This window comes from Toxorhynchites rutilus, chromosome 2 (assembly GCF_029784135.1).
Source record: "Toxorhynchites rutilus septentrionalis strain SRP chromosome 2, ASM2978413v1, whole genome shotgun sequence".
NCBI classification, from domain to species: Eukaryota; Metazoa; Arthropoda; class Insecta; order Diptera; family Culicidae; genus Toxorhynchites; species Toxorhynchites rutilus.
The window spans coordinates 329,707,471-329,732,043 of NC_073745.1; the positions used below are offsets into that span (position 1 = coordinate 329,707,471).

General features: G+C 37.8%; 1 protein-coding gene across 5 annotated transcripts in view; it reads left to right on the plus strand.

Moving 5' to 3' along the window:
- Nucleotides 1-24,573, plus strand: part of LOC129769306 (RNA-binding protein Musashi homolog Rbp6) — a 1,713,766-nt gene that overhangs the window by 1,608,287 nt on the left and 80,906 nt on the right. For 3 of the 5 annotated variants that reach the window (XM_055771465.1, XM_055771461.1, XM_055771463.1), the window contains 2 exons: nucleotides 2,661-2,693; nucleotides 15,952-16,035. The exons of 1 other annotated variant lie outside the window; for it this stretch is intronic. In XM_055771465.1, the coding sequence (XP_055627440.1) occupies nucleotides 2,661-2,693; nucleotides 15,952-16,035 (117 nt within the window). The remainder of the gene's footprint in view (nucleotides 1-2,660; nucleotides 2,694-15,951; nucleotides 16,036-24,573) is intronic. One more of the 5 variants, XM_055771462.1, reaches the window with a different exon arrangement.

Consider the following 24,573-nt stretch of genomic DNA (forward strand, 5'->3'; position numbering starts at 1 on the left):
TTTTTAAATAACCACTTCGGTCTTGACATATATAGCATCAATTTGCTCATAACAGATCAAAAATCTATCCAGATGTAACGAATTTCAAACCAAAATAGGTACATTTTAAAATCAAATAATAGGAAATGGGCATTTTATATGGCAAAAGTTGTAGCCTTCGCAATAAATGCACATGACAGACTGTATATACATTTTGGACTTGGTTAATATTCGAGGAAACAAATGATTCAAAAGAGATCCCTAACAACTCTACTTGGCAGGGAAGACCATCCTAACGGGACAAAAATAAAACAAGCAAATCAGAATCATAGCAAAACTTCAAAACGTGTTCTGTTCCACTGTTCGATTCTTGTCATATTTCCCATACATTCATTTGTCTCCATTAGTGAGAGGGAGCGAGGCGTAAAGTTGTAAAATGCTAAGTCACACTCAGTCCCCGTGGGTTTCCGGGGCTGACCATTGGTCACCCCCGGTGGCATCCCACAGAACACAGCCGACAGCCGAGCTGACACTAATGGAAATGGATCGGTATCATCTGCAGCATGTGCGAAATTAGTTACTTAAATTAACTGATATCCAAACCACGCCCGGGCCCATTCCAATAATAGTTTTCATCGGGAAAGCGGAGGGACAGGTTCTGTAATCACGGTTTGTTTTGTGCGATGTGTTGTGGACGAAAAAAAAACTGTAATCACATAAATAGGGTTGACCGTGTTTTTCTCGTTCGCTGTGTGATTCCATGTTGTTGTTATGATTTTTTGTTTGTGCGTGCGTATGTTTCAAGAGTGCAGGTGTGTGTAGTATTACGAGTGGCGTGCAATGAGATGAAAATACACAACAACGCATCATTCCCTACATGTGCTGTGGGGGGTAATTAAAAGCATAGCAGCGAATTAAAATTTCCTAGCTTTAAAATGTGATAACATTAAAATATTTAAATTGATACCACTCGCCAAACAAAGGTGTGGGGATTTTAACGGTCGCAACATTGTGTAATGCCGGCTCTCCTGCTGTGTGGAAAATGCGGACAGACAAAGAATGCAACGGTTGAAAAGTTGTATATTTATGTTTATTGAAGTGTAACCAAACCTAATAACGTAATCACATAAGCACACAATCGTGAGCGTAATTGACAAACAAACAAACCAACAAAAGCAAAAAAAAAAGAAGGAATATTATGCTGCAATCCAACGTAAAAACTTCCCGAATGTAATCGAAATGTCACACAAATTAGCAATAGTTTCAACTTGATTAGAATCGATCATACGCGGAATGCCAGCTCGATGAGAAATAGAGTTGATGATGAAGACGGATGACGAATGGTTGGAAAACGTAAGAGATTGATTCATATTTTTCTTGATGAACGCGCAGGAAGCAGCAAGTTAGAGTGTAGTTTTACAACTAGTTTATAGTAAATAGTGTTTTAAAGTTCGTTTTCAGTGTTGCTCTCGTCTTCTAATAGGGGACAAGATAGATTCACATCCCGAGACGACCATTCTGTTTTTTTATAGTCATATATTTATATATTCTATATCTATAAGTCATAGACGGTTAGCTACATCAATGTATAGAGAATGAGACTCTTTTGAACATTGCTTTTTATTAGACCAGGAACCGAGCAGCAAGCAAGAGATGAAGTTTTCGAGTGCGGTTTTATCTCGTAGGAGTTTTTCTTCGTTCCTACCGTTACTGTTTTCCAGTTTCGTTATCGTTTTCTCGTGATAGATATGAAGTGCTCTTTCTTTTCTGTTACTAACTGACGATTAGCCTAGATTAGCCATTCACAGTGAACTGGAAGCGGAATCATTAATGTAACGAAATCGCTCTCAGCTTCCAGTCCACTGATTAGTGATATTATTCAACGAAAAATACGCGATACCGAAGTGATAGTAGCCGTGTGATAATGTGCTTCCGATTAGTAGTTTCTGTCTCTCCCGGAAGGGATGGAAACCACTCCTTACTATTGTGTGTGCGTTTGAGTGTGAGTGTTTGAGTTAGATATAGAGCAGTTTTACAACAAAAACACGGAAGCCAAATCAAAGCCGAAATAGACCTTTATATACTCATCCTAGCTCTAGTGTGATACATTTATACCAATGTCAAAAATCATATTTATACACTATAGTAGTTTATAGATCTCTCCAGTTATTAGACACTGTTTTATATTAGTAGTTTATAGATAAATTTTCCTTTGAGTTGTGGTTTGCGATTTCGGGTAGCGACTCCGGAACTGTTTTTCGTCTTTGTGGTGTGTGGTTTTATCTTCCCGGTTTTCACTAAACCGGACCTCATCGAACTCCGAATCGAACGAACCGAACCGTAGTGGCCATGAAAGGAACACAGCGTCAACATCAGCATTTGCTTAGAAGCTACTTTTTCGATATGACTTTCGTTGTTCTTCAATGTTTGCTTCGTTATTAACGATGTTTATGTTTCGTTAAGTTCCCGTTTTTTATCTCTTCATTACTCGATGTCCGCCTTTCAATATCCGCATTAGTTTCGGAACCCTCCTCTTCATACGGCCCTATCCTTCCTACCCTTTATGTTCCCATTAGAAACAAATCCCACAATGAACCAAACAATTGGACATCCTAAAACATTAGGCCAACAACGAAAAAGTGAATCTAAACGTAGTTTTCTTTTTGTTTTCTGCATTTTAGATTTAATGTGGTCGCTGGGGACTTTACCTGATGGTAAGAAAATTTAAATTTTTACTAACTCTCTGAAAAAAAATCTCCTTTTTTTTCTCTAATCATTTTGAACTTTGATTTTCTCCGATATCCGTGTCTTTTTCTATATCCGATGAGCTAAATTCTGATCAAAATTCGATTAGGCTATGAAAAAATAAATATAATAAACAAAAAAAAAATGCGAAACTCTAAATTGGACGAACTGATTCGACTTTTTCCTTCCGATTTGCGGGAGTCTATGATTTTTTTGCTGTTGTATTTGTACCACTGACGGAAAAATTTTAAATTTTTCTTACTATCACAAGCAAAACGTCAGCGAACAGTTGATGTCTCTATTCCTACCTCTCTATCGCAGCTTGAGTTCTTTTTTTCGGAAACAAACACCCAAAATTTATATATTTTCCCACCCCGTTTCCAACGAATAAATGTTTTCTCGTGCCGCCTTTAGCGCTTTTCCCGTTCATGTTCATCCTTCTGATATTTGGTTTTAGTTTAATTCCCGAAAAAAAACAAATCAAAATCTTCCCGCTATTTGCTTGTCGTAGTGAAATAAAACAATTTTGTTCGTTTTCCCACACACCAACACACACGCGCACAAAATTCTGTCAAACAAAAGTCGATCAATGTTCGCTCTGTCTCTATCGCTCCCTCAAATTTTGTGTTCAGTTTTAACCCATTCGAATCTGAGAAAAATCTAGCCAATCATCCAAAAATACTCTCAAACGTGCTAAATGTTGTAATTTTCCGTTCACTAACCTTCTTCATTTTATGACACACAGTTTATAGCGTTTATTTTCTCGAGAGAATGAAAAAAGGAATCATTTTCAGGAAATCAATTTGCACCGGTTCCAGGCTTGCAAGTAAGTATCCGAGCAAGCAGATCAGCCATACCCCGAACGAGCGAGAACATGATAATACATGACACCAAGAAAAGTTTAATTTTTTTGTTTACTAAAATATCGTTTTCTGATAGATAGAATGACCAGTATCGAAGGTCTACTGGTCAACCCGACCACGACTAGAATCGTTTGCTAATCGATGAATTATCAAAACAAACAAAAAAAAGTTAGCGTCGTTGAGTTTCTTCTACCTGTAAGTCCATAGTTTCAACGCTCGAATAGCCATCCATTTGAACACACCTTTCGTAGGTTTTTCGACCCTTCTAACAAGTCTTATACATACTTAATTAGTCACAGAATAGTTGATACTCTAGATCGATTCACATTTAGCGACAGAACGTAGTTACTAATGCGGTATTGTTTCACAGTTGGTAGTGCTGCTAGTGCCGGCATCGGAGACTCGCGTGTAACGAAGATTGAACCTGCGAAGACGTGTCACTCAACAGTTGAGACGAAATCAAATCATTGGGACACAACTAGGTCACGCAACATATCTGATATCTGGTGTATCTTAAGAACAATGTTGGGACATTTTTAATATGCTAATATACATTTTCAAAGCACTATGCAAAAGTGTCATTGAAACAAAAAAACTTATTAGAACTAGGCAAGTTTTATTGAAACAATAGATGCCCCCAATGAACAACTATTAAAACTAAAAACAAAAAAATCTTACCAAAATTTTGTTACTTCAGATTCTGAAAATGAAAACCTAAGATTCTTAAAAATTAAATGCAGAGTGCACTGCGGATGATGAGAATGTTGCAAAACGCATGGGCTCTCTAATCCGACCTTGAAAATACATAAGAGCAGTAACCAGGCTGGTTGTGGAAGGTGGTAAAGTGTGACCGTGGTGCGTTTTTTTTTTCATAGTAAAGCCTGTCCACGTTTACACCAAGATGATGCCAGTAAAACAAAAATTCACGTAACACAACAAAACTGATTGTTTATTTCAGTAAAATAGACTTATCTAAAACAAGGAAAAATTACTTCGATGTTAATTACGTTGTCTGTTAAATTCACGAACTTTCTTGGGAACATCTGCCATTAGGTTCCGTACAGTATCCTCAGATATGCTGACGGCGGCGCTTTTCCATCTCCTCTTGAAATCATGCCATTCGCTTTCTTCTTAGTTTCGAACAGTTTTCGCTTAATTAGAGCCCAGTACCTACCCACTGGGCGAAGTTCTGGTTGCTGTTTTTGGCACATATTTGACCTCCTGTGCATTATACCGATCCAGGATGAATTTTGCATAGTGACAAGAGTCCAAATATGGCCAAAACAACGCTGGAGAGTCGTGGCTTCTTATGAATGGTAGCGACAGCTTCTGGAGACATTCCTTCTCGTAGACATCTTTGTTTATAGTACCGGCAGAGACGAAAGGTTTGGATTTTCGGCCACAACTACATATGGCCTGTCAAACCAAGTACTTTTTGGGAAACTTAGAATGCTTCTTGGTCCGGAAACACTGGGCTACGGCATTCCTTCGCATTGCAGTATAAAAAGCGAGACCCGGAAGCTGTTTGTAGTCTTCGAGAACATAAGTTTCATCGTCCATTATGGTGCATGAAATTTTTTGCAAAAACTGGATGTAGAGCACCTTAGCACGGCTTTTTGCAGTGAAATCATCACGATTGGGCACCTTTTTCACTTTGTACGCCTTCAGTCCATGACTCTGCTTCACTTTTTGTACATATGATTTTGATTTTACAACTTTTCCAGTCACATTTCTAACTGAAAGGTTGGGATGTTTCTCAAAAATGGCAACCACCTTTTCTGTCCATCTGTCGGGAGCATACTTTTCGATATATTCCAACCTTCCAATCCACAGTTAAGCGCTGGTCAAACGATTTACACACACTAAACACGGTACTCTTCGACAGTTTTAGCTTTTTGGCGAGATCGCGTACCGACAGTGTTGGATTTTGCTGCCGTTCGCGCAAAATGCGTTTGCGTACTTCCGCTTGATTCGACGCCATTTTACCAAACTGAAGGAGAATGTAAACATGTTGGGCATCGAAATAAAGAGGAGGGTTTCAGCTGTCATGTAAGTGAAATACTTCATTGATTAGTGAAATATTTCATAAACTTCACTGAAAGAAAAGTGTCCGAAATTTAATTTAAAGGCTTGATTGTAACGTAATCCTTGTCTATGCGGATATGAACTTCAAATTGGTGTGAACTATCATGAATTTGGCCTCATTCGAAAGATAATTCATTGCCATTTTGTTTTCGATATGATTTCCGACATATGGATATCTCGGTTGACTCGTAAAAAGCAAAATCGGGAAGTCCATTTTCGATTACGTTTTGTAATGACCGGCTTTCTGCAATTTGTATTAAAATAACATGATGACTATATAATATATATTTGAATATATTCAATATACTATTCAAGGCATTAATCGTCTGCATCTGCAATCACGCATGGCCATCATTAACTGTCCAAATGTGGAAAATTAGCTTGAACGTTGAAATGAGCCTGAACGTTGAACAAAATTTTCTTGTGATGTTCTGCGATGAGTTTCGCGAACAGAACCATACGGTTTTCAAAATACAAAAAAAAACAAAAATTTACTCAGTTTGCAGGCGTTGTTCAGGTGTCAGTCTATCAATGATGAAAGGACAAATCAAGCTGAGCACGAAACCAAAGACTTTGAATGGCGTACACGTCAAAAAACATTGCCAATATAAAGTTGTTACCTTTACTAACAAACCCGGTGAACTTCAATATATTATCTAAATCCGAATCAAACGTTAGATTAATACAGTGAATATAATGAACAAGTCTGTACAACCGTAATTCCTCACGCATATTGTGGTTTCTGACAACCTAATTTGATGGGGACATTAAATTCATGACGTCCAGTCGGACATTTATCCTTTCTGATAATCATTACTGATCGTCAGATGGCAATGTCATCTTGAATTAGCGAACCAAAGTGTAATGTTCGATATCCTTTACGTGTTACATGTTTCTAAATATTTCGTCTTTCGTGGAAATGTATGGAAAGTTTAACGATTCCAAGGCGTTAAGCTTTGTGATGGAGAATAGACGAATTTCATGCCAACTCGTCTTAGGAGTTGGCAGCACCATCTCAGATAGTAGTGAAACGTTGTGGGTGTAAAGGCATGGGTCATTTAAGCAACTTGAAATATTCGAAAAAGAATTAGACTTTTTGGAAAAAGACAATTTTTTTTCTTAATTTTTTACAAAAATTTATAAATTAAAACTATGATTTCAACAAAATTCTTGTCAAAGGACGAAATGTAGGAAATTGTTTAAATTTTCTCAAAAAAATACCAAAATTTTTTTGGGAAAAAATTGCGCTGACAAAAAAGTCATTTTAAAAATTAAAATTCATTTTTCTCAAAAAGTTTTTTTTTTCAAAAATCCCAAAAAAAAAAAAAAAAAATATATATATATATATATATATATATATATATATATATATATATATGAATAGCCCTTACAATTTCCAACAAGTCGTCCATACATCGGAAGATGGGCACTTTTTCAGGGAAAAAGTTTTTCGAACAACTACTTTTTCAGGTTTTCTTTAAAAAAACATTAAAAATTATCAAAGAATTTCTCCGAAAAAAAATTCATTGAAAAAAAAATATTTTGGAAATTAAAATCCATTTTTCTCGAAAACATTTGCTTTAAAAATTCTGAAAAAATAGATATAAATAGCCCTTAAAATTTCCAACAACTTTTTCAAACATCGGACGATGGGCACATTTACATTGAAAAAGTTTTTCAAACAACAACTTTTTAATTTTTTTTCTTTGAAAAAATACTATTAATGTTTAATTCATAACATTTTTTTCTTTAAATTATCGCAATTTACATGCTCTGCTAACTTTTCTCTATTTAGAAACATGTCAAACGTGAGAATTTTCACACAAAAATGTTACGAGCAAAACATTATTTTTTATCAGGAGTCTTCATACAAAAATGACTTGTATTCCATAAACCTTAAAAGGTAGAAAGTGCCTTCGACAAAAGTTTATATTTTAACAAAATCTATAACTTTGTCGAATACATTATATCGCTATCTTGACTTTAAACAAAATTAGGATAAGTTGTATTTTTTCAAAGAAAACATGAAAAAGGTATTGTTCGAAAAGCTAGTCATATATATATATATATTTTTGGGAATTTAAAAAAATACGTTTTTGAGAAAAATCAATTTTAATTTTTAAAATAACTTTTTTGTCAGCAAATTTTTTTTCCAAAAAATGTTTGGTATTTTTGGTGATCTCTAACTTTTCCAAAATATCTCTTCTGATGTTGTTGATTTTGAGCAATTCTACCCTAAATCAACCAGCCGTTGACCCGATCATCTCTAATTCTATTTAAATTTTATACATATGGTGGCAGTCACCCAAAAACACATTTTCTATTGTCATATGACCAATTTTCATTACGAATGATTTTCCATAAGAGCTTATGCAGGAAACTTTTTTTCAAAAAATCATAACTCGAAATCAAGATGTCTGATTAAAATATGACGTACAACAAAGGTGTTGGAAGATCTTCGAACTATTAATAAAAATAATGTAGAATGAAATAAGAATAATGTAATGTAGATGGGTCTGAGCCTAGCGACACAAACGAGAGTTTGACGAAGGACTGTGATTGTTTGGAATAATTGCATTTGAATTGAGTTTTTTCATTGTTCAAAAATCTGCAATTTTTACACATTTTATGTATCAAATGGAGGAAAAGTGGGAACACAGTTTCTTATATTAACTGATATCCTAGGATAGGATTGATGGCTAGGATGAGATGCAATCCGGAACCACATTCTAACATGGATACGAGGTACTCGAAACTATTTGATTTTTTGACGTAGAACTACGTCTTTCAGGAAGGGTGCCAAATCAGAAAACAGGTCACGTTTTTGTGAAATAAAGTTAACGTTAATAACTATTTTCACAGCGAACAAATTCTGATACTTTGCACACCAATGCAAGTGCTAGTGCGGATATGGAAAAGACTCTTTCGAGTCGAGTCGAGTACTGACGTTATAAAAAATTGAATAGCTAAAAAGATATTACAAAAATTTCGATGCATGCTAAAATAATATCCGAAGTGATATACAAGTAGATTGAATAATATTATTACGTAGTTCTACGTCGAAAACTGCGGTCGTGCCCTAGATACAACCCATTACAATTTTTTTATAACAAGGTTCTAAAATTTGCACATGGTATTTTGGGTCATTACTACCCTTTTCTTCTATTTATTAAATTTTTCAGTATTATTTTATTGGAAAACTAATTCAGTTCAACTAATTTTGACATATACTGCCGTTCTACGCATGATTATGCCATGTTACTTCTCTTAATTTTCTTTTTTATTTTCATAAAACGATGTTTTTATTTCTTCCGGTAATGCACATTAAAACTTATGCTTAGAAAATCAAAATGGGACAATTGAGCTTGATGTTGTTTTTTGGAGATCTGGGAACAAACAATAACTGTTCCATGTATTTTTTACATATCTATAGCAAAAGAATCAGTTCCAGTACCAGAATACACGCTCTCTGCAGGGCTAATGCACTAATTTTTGGTTTGGAAGAACGAACTTAAAAAAAAAGTTCAACAGAACACATATACACCTTGTTGGCGAATGTCTAATAACAATGAGATTTATATTCAGCAAATGTATTGCAGATCACTCACTTCTTCATAAAACGATGTGTTTATGCATAATCTTTCGGAAAAAAACAAAAACAAGTTATTGTTCGTTACCAGTATTTAGAAAAACAACATCAAGTTCATTTGTCCCATGTTGATATTCTAGGCATAACTGTCCCGCCATGAATTTTTTTGTTTCAAGTGAGGGGAACTTTTCACATTTCATTAGACAATAGGTTACTGTTTATAAAAAAAACCCGGTGTATTGTCAACAGAAATGCTTAAAACTTCAGGTAGACAAATATGCGAGAAAACTTTGATTGCATTTTTCTCAGTTGCTGATTTTGGAACATGGGACAACAATGCGTAGAACGGCAGTATAGTGATGCGGTGTCCAACTCTCTAAAATGGGGATGATTTTTTGAAATTTATGAACTTTCAATACTTTAAGAAATCGTAACAATTTCATGTAATTATTACGAATTCTCAAAATATTGAAATTTCATAAAATTTTAAAAAATTATATCTTCATTTTGGAGAATTCTACTTCGCTCCACTATCTGTCGAAATTTGTTGAATTTGGAGCGTTTTTTGATGAAAATAATGAAGCGCCCGAGGGTTCAAAGGCACTTTCTCACTCTAATAATTGAAAACTACTTTTTTCTTTGCACCGTGAATTCAGACTCCCTTTCATTTCTTCCATTTCTCATTATCTATCTTAGTTCCTACCGACTGAACTCCACAGTTGCCTATTTTATTACTTTCTCCTTATTTATCTGACTACAGCTACCTATTTTATGATTAATGGAATTTTCCATTTGTGTGGAAAATTCCGACATTCTCATTTGAGAATCCTGTATTGGATTCATCCATACATTCTAGTTGAAAAAAATATCTCATTGAATCTTTTCATAAAAGGGGCGATTCACCAATAAATATCGAAGGGTGGGTCTTTTAAGATAATTTTTTTCCAAATAACTTTGCCATACGTCATATTTTAATCAGACATCTTTATTTGAAGTTACGATTTTTTGAAAAAACAAATATATTTTTTTTTGCATAGGCCAATATGAAAAACCAGCCGCAATTTTGGTTAGCTGACATCATATGAACAAGGTTAAAAAAATCAGAGTGGGTCGCTTCAAAAACGGTCGTTTTTGGTGATTTAAACTGAAATGGCTCTTTTACAATTGATAATCTGGTTCCTCCATCATTCTGTCTTTGATCGATTGATTGGGTTTTTTTTTTAAACTAGAGGTAAATGTAGTTTGAAATAAAAATAGAAAAATCAATCAATAAATCAGTACAAAATTAGATCCACTCTAGACAGCTAACAGTTAACACCATGTGTTAAACTGAGAGTTAATTTGGGTATATTTCCGCTGTGCCGATTGCTCGTGTCGCTCTGTGGAAGCATTCTGTGCAATGAAATAGGCTTTATGGAATACGTACACTGCTTCTCTCCTGATTTCTATCATGTCAAGTTGTATCGAGGGAACGTTTTGTGGCTTCAATTGTTAACAGCAACTACGACTCGGTAGTCATCCAGTTAGCATTCAATCGATGGCGGAGATGGCGTCCAAATGGCCTTTCTCATAGCTGGGATCAAAATGAACGAGAAAGATTAGGTTTATTCAGCAAATGAATGAAGGAGGGATGACGCTTAATTGGTGTAAAATTTACTTTCAACTTTCTCATAGGGAAAACATAACATATAACTCCCAAATTACTTTCCACTTTCGTTTGTGGTATAATTTTTGAACCATCGAAATGGAGAAAATTTATACCGCTTCTAATCAGACTGTTACACTATCTAAACCATGTTATCTAAAAACCGGATGAACGAACATGTAAAATTTGCAAAAATCCAGCTGCGTCTCACAAACCGAATGCCGAAAAAAAGATAAGGATCAGCAACTCTCGTTTCTGCCGAAGGTGACCGTACCTTTCCACACAAACACTCAAACTTCAAATACCTCGCGAACGGTTAGTCCTAGGACAAAACGTAAAATATACTTTTCTATGTAAAACCACATATAGATTCCATTTTTTATATGACTATTCTTAAATGGCTATTTCGCAAAGTATTGAAAATTCATAAATTTTTGAAAATTCATTTGTCCATTTTGATGAGTCCAACACGGCACCTTCATTATTTTCATCAAAAAACGCTCCAAATTCAACAAATTTCGACAGATAGTGGAGCGAAGTAGAATTCTCCAAAATGAAGATATAATTTTTTAAAATTTTATGAAATTTCAATATTTTGAGAATTCGTAATAATTACATGAAATTGTTACGATTTCTTAAAGTATTGAAAGTTCATAAATTTCAAAAAATCATCCCCATTTTATATGTGATCGTCCACGAAGCAAGGGACCTAGTCCGTGTTTTCAGCATTTCGAGAAAAACGCGTTTTTACTTCCACTCCGCGAGATTGCGTTACAAACTATCAACGGCATTTCGGTTTGGATGATCGAATCAACTTCGTAAACCACTCTGAACATTTAAACAACCTTTTGTAGTGTTTCTTCTTGCGTATTTAAGCGTTATAGTGTGAATTCGATCGTTTTTCTGCGGCGTAATATTCGGTTGAAAAGTTCTTATCAGTTCACGTTTACGTCTCTAATTTTCGGTATTCGTAATTTTCTTTTTAATTTTTGTCTATTCTGTATTTTTCGATATTAAAAATAACCTTAGTGATGGATAGTGAAGACGAACTACAGAGAAAGTTCGCAGAGTTCGATAGAATATACCTTAGTGATATCGAATCTTCTTCATCATCTGATCCGGATACTTCTGATCCCGGCGATGACAACTTGTTAACTATGATTGAAAAACCAACGTTGATGCTAAAGAAACAGCAAACAGATCGCTTAGAAAAAGAAAAGAAAATATTGTAAATTTTTTCATGCGTTTCGAAATAAATATTTTTTATCGGGTGTGTACGAAAACTGTATTTACGGCGTCAATATTCGACTTAGAGACTTCAAAGTTATTTCAAACGATTTTTCAGGGTTTTCCGGTTCCGCATCGCTGAAAAAGTGAATTTGCCAAAAATCACTTACTAGGTCCCGATCACATATCGATCACATATGTCAAACTTTGTTAAATTAAAAGGGTTTTCTAATATAAATTTTTTTAAGAATATCGAAGAGGACATATTTTGAGCTGTAAACAATTTTAATAATAAATTCAATTTTTGAGTAAGATTTTCTAGTAGTGTATTGTAGTGTATTGATTTTCCAACAACTTTGTCGCACATCATATTTCAATAAGACATCTAGATTCTGAGTTATGAGTTTTTGAAATAAGCTAATCTTTTCTGGATACACCCTTATAAAAAATCAGTCGAAATCGGTCAACCGATAGTAAAAATTGTGATTTTAGGTAGGGAAAATGGGGGCAGTTTCGGACTACGCCCGTCAAAATTAAGTGGTACAATTTTCAACCAAATTAAAAAGGGGAATAATAGGGGAACCGCGGATAATACGGACAGTGGGGGTAATATGGACAGGTGGTTGATTTGTATAGTTACATTTAGAATTTCAGATTTCTGTTAATGAGAAAACCTTCTACATATTATTTTATGATATTTAAGTCACTATATGGCAATGAATACTGATCAAAAGTGGAAAAGGGAAACAAAAACCGAAAATCATACATTATTCCGCGTGTGGATGTAATTTTAGCTGCTTCGATATTAAACATTTTGAGTGGTTTGATATCAAAATTAAATTCGTTAATGGTTATATTTCGGTTTGTGAGTTAATAGAGAAGATATATTGGGTATGTACGGAAAAGTAAATCCATTTTTGAGTGGAAAATTTAAATTATTGAAATAATTGTACTGGTGGGGTAAAACGGACAGTTGCCAGTGAGAGTGAGATGGAAACGTTTGTTTCTTCTATTCGTAAGGAATGACCTGCGTCTATAAATTGAAATTAAATCACCAAATGAGGACTGTTTAGAAGCTGACTGGAACCAAAATCAGAATAGTTGAGGGTCTCTCCGTTTATACTGCTGAGAAGCACGATATCACTTCTAGGTGGATTAATTCGATTTTTCATCATTTAACGAACATTCGTGATGAGTTCAGACCTTAGTTGAATGAAATAATTCCTCTCGCGATTGATAAACCCCTACGATTCATGTATTACAAACCTGTCCATATTACCCCCACTATATGTCTATATTACCCACATCGAAAAGAAAGTTATACTTTTCGGTCAGTTTTAATTTCAGTAAAAAACATTGAAAAACACTTTTTTGTAAAATATTTGGTCAATTAGGTAGAAAAACAGTATATTGAATTGTAAGAAACTGCATTAAACTTTTGGGAAACATGAGTTTCCTAAGGTATAATTGAAGTTCTTCTTAACATGTCCGTTTTACCCCCACCTCCCCTAAGTTAACAGCCCTTCCACCAACAGCTGTCTTATGGTTTGACATTTCCTGGTCGTTTATTACTTACGAGTGCCCTTTTTCATACACGTTTCGAAACTTTTGAGCTTGAAGTTGCAAGTATTGCCCTAATTTCTTTGTGAACGATTTAGAGATTTAAGTACACCATCTCAGTTAGTAACTAATATGAAATGAAAAAACGTGCATTCAACGGGGAAATAAAGGTCAATTAATCAGATAAAATTATTTTTTGTCTTCGGATGTTGGTGGGGCACATTCGAACACTGTTTAATACCTCATAAAATTTGTATCTGATTGTTGTTTATTAACAAACATCAATTTAGTCTGATTCTCAGACCTAATGATGGTTCGAAACTACAAGAAGAAAACCGATAGAACCAGCATCAACGAAGATGAGATGGAAAGAGCTATCGAACTAGTTTCGAATAGAACGTTTTGATGATTCTAGCTCACAGGTGGTCCAACTGGGTCCATTGTCTTTGCTAATTTCCCAACTAACGGTTGCATAACGGAAAAACTATTTCTCAGTGTTCTGGAGCATTTGGAAAAGGTAGCAAAAAGCAACGTAAACGAATCAATTTCAACAGATTTCAATTTCAAAAATCAATCAAGAAGTCATTGCACTTTGGAAACAATTAAATATTGCCGAAAAAATTGCATTCATGTATCTTTTCCACCTTATGTCACAAATCGCTTACAACCGCTGTATTTTTCAGTTGCGGGCCCTTTCAAGCAAAAGCTCTCAGTTTCCCAGAACGATTGGCTACTCAACCATAATGGAAAAACTATTTCTATACGCGACCTTTCAGGTATAGTTGCATCGGCTTATAATGCTTCTTTCAATCTGAGTAATGTCCAAGCTGGATTCAAAATGACAGGTTGCTATCCATTCTTAAGGAAGGTTTTTTCGGACAAGGATTTTGAATGCTCAAATGATTTTACCTACTGGAGCGAATGTAGCAACAGACTCATCGGGTAATACAACAATGCTGCAAAACATTGCGTCTGCAGCACCGATAGATTTTACTTTGGCAACTTTGTCCCCGGAAAATATTGAACCTTTTCCAAAAACTTCACCGCGGAAAACCACCACTCGAAAACGGAAGGAAGCAAAATCACGACTTTTTACTGACTCCCATAGCAAGCATTTTGCTTTCAGACAAATACTGATAAACAGGAAAATGCAGAATATGCTGGAAATAAGACGAAATGGAAGTTATTTTTGATAAACATAAAATTTTAATTTTTTTTTTCGTTGTCCGAAACTGCCCCACACTTGGGGCACATTTGGACACAAAGGCAATTTTCAAAAATTCGAATAAACCATTCGTAATCGCATCCACGCACACCTCTAACATGCTCATATGATACATTGATGTCCAAATGACAACCAGGGTGAATGCAGGATTTTTTTTTAAGTTTACAAAAAATATTAAAAATCAAGGGATAAAAAGTATCCGAATGTGCCCCCTCTTCCCTACTTGAAAAGAAAAAAAAAATCGTATTGAAAAGAAATTGGAATGGGTCGCGTCAAAGTTGGCTATTTTCGGCTGATTTGGGGTGGAATTGCTCTATAAACAATCTCAATAAGAGTTTTCCATGTGATTTTACTTTGCTATTTATAAATTCCACGAGCTGAGTAAAACTTTCCAAATTGAATATTTATCGACACCTCTAACAGATTCATAGGACCTTATTTGGTTTTGGATATAGGGAAATTCTAACATGTTTAGCAAACTTCAAACTGTTTAACAATTATGAACCATCTCTACTAGAACTTCTTATCAAACTTTATAACAAATAAAATCCGAATTTCTTCATCAAATTGGCAGAATAAAATAAACAAAAAAATACACTGATGTCAAACAACTTCAGTACAAGTGATTCTTTTTTCTTCTTATTATTTTGTAAAATAAAACTACGCTATCGTATCACGCTAAGAAATAAAGGAATCTTGATAGAGAATTGTAATTTCGTATAAAAATTTCGTGTGGGAAAGCTAAGAACTCTTCGTATAACAATATAAGATTAATTAATAACTACACGTGTCCTTCGCTCATGAAACAGGAGACGAAAATTTCACACTAATTATAATATAAATAGGATAGTTTTGTATAGTAATACTTTCGAAAACAATTGTTCGATGAATAATGATTCCTTTTCGCAATCTTTCGTCATTTAAGTTACATTTTTTTTATTCAATATATACATTACATATTATTACGACAACTAATCGAATTGTATCTTCTCTCTTCCTCTCTCTTTCTCCTTCTCTCTCGCTCTCGTTACAGGTTTTCCCGCCGCCGCATACGCTGCTTACGCAGCCGGCCGTGGCTTCTCGAGCTATCCGAGTTTCGGACTACCGTACCCCACAGGTAACCTTAATCTGGCCACACTACACGCCCACCTGGCGGCGGCGGCCAGTATGAGCGGTGCGGCCGCTGCAGCCGCCGCCTCCACCGGTGGTCACCACCTTCATCATCCCGGCGGCAGTTCCACCGCTGCCGCTTCCCACCATCACCATCCCTCGACAGCGGCTGCCGCGGCCGCAGCTGCAGCCGCCGCTGCCCTGCACCATCACCCTCTACTGTCCACCTGTCATCCCCTGCACCACCACCATCACCATCATCATCCGTTCGAACATTTGGGTCTCTTCTCGCACCACCACCATGTCCCCGGGGGGCATTCGATACATTTGTGAGCTTGTGGGAAGAAAGCGCGCGTCTCGCCGACCCGACCGGATCCCGATTCGGAAGGTTCGGAACGGGGCTCCCGGCTGGCCAAGGGTCAAGCCGCCGCGGTGGGCGAGCAGAAGAAATGATACAGAGAGCTGGTGGCGGTGGGTAACAGCGATGGTTTGCCACCGCCCCTTGCACCAACTGCATCTGCTGATATCTGTTATTGTGGTGATTCTGATTGTTGCTATTGCTTTGGTTGTTACTGTTCCGGCTAGGGACAACGGTCGAAACGTTTTTGAAGATGGGGACGTTGTTGCTTACGAATTTCAAAGATTGAACACAAGAACTTATTCCTTCCTTATGTAATGCCAATTTTATCGTGGATCGTAACATTGTAAGATAAGGGCTTTAAAGTTAACACAAAGTTTGTGATTGAATTAGTTTTTTGAAGCGATGATATTGCCAAATTCAATAAAAAAGTATTTGACAATGTTTAGATAATGTTTCCGCCCACCAGAGAAGGATCTAAGGATAGATAGCACATTTGGAGCATGTTAGAGAAGCAGCAGTGGGCGGAAACAGTAGGTGATGATTGCACACAGAACAGCAATGAACACGTATTAGCGGAAGAATTTCAATCATCCGATTGATCATTGGGTTTACCCGCGTAGAGTGAATTAATCTACCCCTAGTTCGCCTTATGCAAATAGTAGCAAATCGAGGCACGTGTATGCCGAGGTTGGTCTTCTCTTGTGGGAAGCCATTCGCTTGCGATGAAGTTCTCCATTTCCACCAGACGTCGGAGGAGGCCAGAAAGCGGCCGCGCTGTTTCGAATTTGATCTCGTAATCTTAATCTACTTAGCTATTCCAGCCGGTTGGTGTTTACCGGATTACTTAATCTAGCTGAAAATTGAATAATTATATTATCGTTATCCTCCGATTGGCTCGCAACGTGTGGTGTAGATATCGGAAGCACATACGGTGGAGGAAGTTAGACTCCGCCCGGAAGTGCAATTACGTTCCGAAGTCCCGCCACACACGAGTGAGTATGTTTGTGTGAGTAGTCTAAGGAAATAGTCGTTACTTCGATGATGGTTTGGGGGAGAAGCTTACGCAAAACTGTGACACGGAATCGAGCCGAAAGAAAAACCGCCAAACGATGTGGGAACCAATAAATAGTATAGCGTTCAAAATTGGATTCCGAAATTACCACCCCGACACCGGAGAGTCTAACGGGCAATTTCTCACGCACCTTAATAATAGGGTAAACACGGCATCGTTATCCAATAATTACACGAGGCTCCGGTGTCGAGTAATAACATTCAGATCATCATTATCATTATCATCCGCATAATTATCTTCGGCTTCAACTACCCATTCGAAAACCAACTTTGCCTCGGAAGCGGATCGCAATCGCACCCCGAGTGTTGTGCAACCAAAACCTGCCCCATCCCCTTCATTCATCCATTCGCAGCGCTGGTTGAGCTGAAAATGTGGATGCAAATATCGGTATTAAAATAGTTTAAATATAATCTTATTACGAACATTAATTACGTTTGCGGGAGTGGTGTGGGTGGGTACCCAGAGCACGAGACCATATGCGTGCCGTCGACCGCTCCCGGCTTCCGGAACGCGCGAGAGAATGGAAGCGGCGGTAATGATAATAAGATGTAGTAATTATCGCAATCTTAAGCAGCGTCTTGGCCCAACCCCGGAGACGGATGGCTCCACAACAATTCTGCGCGGCAACCACTGAAATATTTTTTTTATGAGGGTAGCAAACTTTATCCTTTACCCTCGGTTCGCCTGGCGAAACATCCGGCCTGGCTCACACTATCCCCATACCCCATGGCGCGATAATAGCTACAGCGGTAGAAAAGTTCGGAGATTTGCAACCGAAACCAGTGTGCTAACTCAATTAAGGTGCATGAGTTTTCATGCCCGATAAATTGCGGCTGCTGCTCGTGGACGGTAAATTGGTTCGCTCGCCCAATGATTGGTCCACCGGGTGAGCGCCTTTAATGAACAGAATAAATAGAATTGACGGTAATCAAAACGGTTGTTTCAATATATTGACTCAATTGACCGAACCGTGGGTCTCGAATCTGTATCTCTCTCTCTCTCTCTCTCTCTCTCTCTCCTAAAATTGAATAATTGAAACAGTTTTGCTGCTGAATTGTCCTAATTGACAGAGATGAAGGATGGAATTATATTCGGGAAATTGACAGAGCTCATGTACCGTATCGGTTGCCTCCGTTTTATTTTGAGCACTCAGAACACAAATATAACAATTTATGTATGTCAACATCTACGGTATTGAATCATTCGAATTGCCTTGATCGACAACTCCCCTTCAAGTTCGCTTTCAGTCAGATTTCTTTTTGATGGTCCACTCAATTCGAGTTGATGGAACATTTCAGGCTCTTGATGAACCCTCTATATCAGGTATTTTCAAACGGTGCTCCGCGAAGTTATAGCAAATGCTCTCACTTGAAAACACACCTTGAGAAAAAACATTCTTTGATTTAATTTCTCTGGGCAAATAGTGATTTATTTTGTTTATTCCGGGTTGGATATCATGTAACTGCTACGCGCAATCGTAACAGAATTGTTTCAGGTTGAGTAATGTCAATGTAAATAGGACTTATTTTATTCTTTAAATTGCACGTGCTCGATCAAATATTTTAGGTATAAAAAATGCTCGGCCATAAAAAAAACTAAAAACCCCTGCTCTATATGAACCTCGATGGTGGAAGATAGTTCGGTGAGTAGTTCGAGAGATCATCAACGGTTAATAACGCAAAGTAGCTCTGAAGAGTCGAAGTTATTTCCTTTTTTTTTAAATCGGTTGTAGATCTTTCGGAGCGCTTCAGTGTGTCTTTTTTCATTACAATATTTTTCGCGATGATCCACGAATTTCGGTATGAACTAGATTCATTAATATTACTTCAACAACATTACTCGAACAAGCCTCCAAATTTTGCAACTGCACTATTATTCTGCTTCGGAGAACTTTTGTAGTACCTTGATCAAACAGTTCACTGAAACCTATGTGCGCCAGTCGCTTGACAGATAAAACGTTGGACTTCATTACTGGGACATATTGCATCGTTTCTCCCATTATTTCTCGACCGATGCCTGCACCATTCGACACGACAATTTCATTGGGTCTTAATTCCAGATAGCTATTTTTTCGTCCATGTGACCAATGAACTCACGGCAAGTAGGAAGTGTCACCTCTTTGGAAAGTTGTCACTATCCAAATTTGAACAGTGACACAACGACAATTGAATCATTGTGGTTCCTGAGGAGAGGAATCCGACCAATACCCCGAACTAAAATCTGTTTGAGGAATAGATGGTCCTGCTTGTAAAACGGTTTCAGTTCCATCATCCGTACGATCCGTACGTACGTATATGACGATCCCATTCCTGCCATTCGTAGACCAATTTCCCACCGACCAGATTCAGTGTAAGATCTTCTTCCAGCCGTGCTCCCATTGCAATGAACGGGGTTTCGTATCCCTCCTTTGAGCTGCGAGCTTCTCGAAGAGATTCGTAAGGGTCGTAACGTGAGCTTCTATGTTTCCGTTTTTATCCGGACGTAAACGGGAAGTCTTACGGCACGGTTATCACGAATACCTTGCTGAGTGTTTTTTTTTTCGAAATGAAGTTCCAAGATTCACAGCGGTAGAAATTTCAGCAGCAGGTTTCGCTTTCTTGATGAGGACCAGTATCATTCACGGTCAAACAACACAACAGCACAACAAAACAACTCCTGAACAATCATAACAAACACGAACAATAACAAGAGAATGGTCACGAAATAGGGAACGCATGGAAACGAACCCGCTATACAAACCGTATTGTTTATAGCGACCCGACCAAAGAGTCAGTCGCAATAAATCCTTCGATCAGTATAGGTCAAGCTTTTCACTATATTCGATCTCATCATCTCTCTACATCATCATCGAGTAGCCAGTCCACTCTTACATCTTCATCACTCTGGAACTCTGCTCAGATACCTCTCTGGGCGGAGACAGTGTATGTCATCAAATAATTATTAAAAAATCGAAATAGTATTGAAATTTACTGATAAGTTTAAGATTAGATTTGATTCGCATTTTTAAATAATTTAATCTGTGTAGAATCCAGCTCTTAAACCGACTGCTGAACGCAGCGTATCTTGAAAACGCACCACTAGTGTTGCGCAATTGGTCAGTTTTTAGGCAGTTCCTTTTCCTCGATCACTTTTTACTTTTGCTTCAATCGTTAGAGTCACTATTAGCCGGTCACCAGTAGCCATAGTTGGAAGGTTTCTTATACATGTGTTATATCGCAATAAAGATTGGATTGTAGATTTTTTGGACTACGAGAAATAGTAGCTTACTAAAAGTATACGCGTCGTTGTTTTGTGAATATTTAACCCCGAAAGTTTAAGCTCGTGAATCGACTCCCTGATAAAACATTGGTGCCGTGACCAGGATCACGGGTGTGTTCCTTGGAACAACTGCGACGTTAACCCTACTTTACCCTACTTGGAGTTCCAGATAGCTTTACATGCTTAAAAAGTACAAGGCTTATTGAAGACAGGCTCCATGTGAGTATCTGTCCAACCTATAATACTTGTATGAGAGGTATTTCCTGGGTCTTCTTTAACCAATTCAGATTTCCCACGTGTTCCTGGTGTGGATCTTGTATCCGCGTTCCCGTATTGATACTGTTGCTGCGAATGCTGGTGCATGCTCCGACCGTGGCCGTTGCTGTTTCTAAGCCAACGAGACTACATCAATCTACTGGTTGATCATCCAATAAATTTATCGCATACTATTTATAACCTATCCAATGGTCATCCAACCCGGTGGTATCCCGACGTTCTAACGTTCCTGATTATAATTTATTACAAGGCCTATTCCTGGACGGGCACAGGTGAGTGTCAGTCCAAACAATTATCGTCAAGCAAAAGGTGCTTCCTGGGTCTTACGTTTATTCCAGTTATTCGTGACATAATCAACGCTGCTGAATTATCATCACCATGCAGGAGAAGAAAATGAAGTCGAAGGAGCTGAAACGAAAAACTGTCCTGGATTCAATCCAACGTATCGAAGATTTCTTGACGAACTTCAATGCTGAGCGGGATGCAAATGAAGTAACAATACGTCTAGCTCGACTGGATACCCTCATGGAAACGTTCGAATCGATTCAAGGAGAATACGAAGCATTTGACGATAGTGCTGAATTTGTGGCGGTTAATGCGAAAGTCAGAGCAAAGGTTGAAGAGCAGTACTTTCGGGTAAAAGGTGGCCTCGTCAGTAAGCGTCCTCTTCTTCCTCTAACTCCAGTGGATTCTACGATCCATCATTGTGTCCCTGCCATTTCTCATGTTACTAGTGTGAAACTCCCCACCATCGAATTACCCCGGTTTGATGGTGACCTGAATGGATGGTTAACATTCCACGATTCCTTTTCCCCGTTGATTCACGCGTCCCCAGAAATCCCCTGCATACAAAAATTCCACGACCTACGGTCCGCCTTGCGAGGCGACGCCCTCAAATTGATTGAGTCTTTAACAATTACGGCGAATAATTATGCAGTGGCTTGGGAAGCCCTTCTAAATCGATATTCAAATACCTACTTACTAAAAAAGAAGCATCTACAATCTCTGATGATCCACTCGAAGGTGTCGGGAAAATCGGCTGTAGGGTTACGTGCCGTTTTGGAAGACTTCCAACGACATGTGAAAATATTGAATCAGCTTGGAGAACCTACAGCGCATTGGGGCAGCCTCCTTGTTCAACTACTGTGTTCTCGAGTCGACGATCACACTCTCAAGGAATGGGAAGAATTTGTCTCTGCAAAAGGAAACCAAGGAAAGCACTACCCCTCCGTCAGGCAACCTAAAACCCAAACCCCATCGTCTTCGAAGATAAACTCCTATGCAGCAGTGGAAAGCTACCAACCTAAATGTCTAGCTTGCAACGATCATCATCCATTAGTTAAATGTCCGGCATTTGAAAAGATGCAGCTGAAGGAACAATTGCCCTTGGTCAACACGAAACGGATCTGCAGTAATTGCTTCAGAAGCAATCATTTCGTACGAAACTGTTCGTCAAGCTACTCCTGTAAGCATTGCCAAAAACGGCATCACTCGTTATTGCATCCTGGGTTCGATGCGTCAGTATCAAACAGTAATCCTAACTCAAGTGGTCAACACAGTCGGACAGCGCCTAATCCTCCAAGACACAACGATTCCGTTGGTGTAACAACAGCAACTACTTCTGCAATCTCTTCCAATTCAGCTGTAGAATCTCGTGGTGTCAACGTTTTCCTATCGACCGTTGTCGTCAAAGTGCTAGACGGTTATGGAAATGAACATTTGACGCGAGCTCTTCTAGATAGTGGCTCATAAAGCAGTCTAATGAGTGACCGACTTTGCCAAAAACTCCGATTGTTCCGTCATCGTATTGATCAACCTCTACTAGGCGTCGGTGAATCTCCGATTCGAGCAGTTTGTTCGGTAGCTACCGAAGTTAGGTCGAGAGTCAGCGATTTCTCTATTCCTCTCAATTGTTTGGTACTCAAAAAATTGACAACTGATCTACCCGCTGTGAGCATCGCTACAACAAACTGGCATATACCTAACGACATCACACTGGCCGATCCTGAGTTCAATATTGCCCGGAAAGTGGATCTGATTATTGGTGCGGAACATTTTTATACAATCCTTCAAGGAGGCCGGTTGCAAATAGGCCCACAAGCCCCAACCTTAATTGAAAGTAGATTTGGTTGGTTTGTATCTGGCAAAGCATCTTATGATCCCATGCCCCAAGCTTTGGTTTGCTGCACCTCCACTCTTGAAACACTGAGTCGAAACATCGAGAAGTTTTGGAAACTGGACGAACTGGATAATGTCAACCTTTCCCCCAACGATCAATTTTGCGAGACATTCTATAAGGAAACGGTCACAAGAGATTCCACTGGACGATACTTCGTGAAATATCCCAAGAAAGAAGGTTTCGAAACCATGATAGGCGAGTCTTACTCCAACGCAAAATCCCGACTAGAATGTTTAGAACGTAAACTAGACCAAACTCTCATTCTAAAAGAAAGGTACCACGCATTCATGGCAGAATTTATATTTTCTTTAAAACATTTTCTTTAAAACAATATAGCATTTTCAAAGGACTTCATTCGAAAAAGTCGCCTTCATTTTTGCTGACTGTTGTAAGACGCTTTCGGAATCTGCTGCAAGCTTGTTTTACCATGTCGCGATTTAGTTGCGTCATTACGTTCGTGATTTTTGACTTTAACGATCCAATTGCCGTGTGAGGACCTTTATCAGTGTCCCGATCAAGGACGCCCCACACAAAATAATTCAAGGGATTGATATCGGGACTGCTTGGCGGCCAAACTTCCTTCTCCCAGAATTCTGGAACATTGTCCGCAAGCCATTTCTGCGTTTTTTTAAGATTAGCCTAGTGGTATATGCTGTTTTATCCATTTCCCAGGCCTTCTTTATAGTGTACATTACTCTTTCCGACACCTTCACGGGTTGAATTATATAGTTTACACTCTTTCCGGCACGAATAAAATTAACTACAGATCAACGAATGTCCTCTTGTTTCGCCATTTTTCTCTCGTCGATAGCTGTTTGTTGTTTACGGATACCTGGCTATCCATTGGCTATCCAGTGCTGCTAAATTTGTTGTAATCGTGCTACACAGGTCCGATATACAGCTTTTTTTAAATTCAGTGCAAAATTACCGCACGCACTCTGTATACAGTAGATTTTTAAAATTGTATTGCCTGGATGTCATTCCTTCTGTCTGTATTGCAATCGTCTGTTTTCATCCAACACATCCAACAAATCTATCATACATATAGAAGTAGATTTCATTATCATCGGGGATGTTATGAACGATTTAGTGATGATAAACGCTGCTTGGGTGCAATCGTAATGTAGGGTCCTTCGTAGTAGAGGGCCGATTTTAAATTTGTCTACATATATTTATTGTAGATGAATGTGCTACATCGATGCAAAATATTAAATGAATTAATTAAGGAATAAAAGGTTCAAAGGTCATTCATAAAGCGATTAAAATTGATCGTTTGTATAGGGCTATTTTTGAAATTTTTGAGAATCGGTTGGATTATATAAAAAATTTAAAAAAATCATCTATCTATGATTGTTTTACCAAGATAACGTATCTTGTGCGTGTATTCCCGAAACAGCCA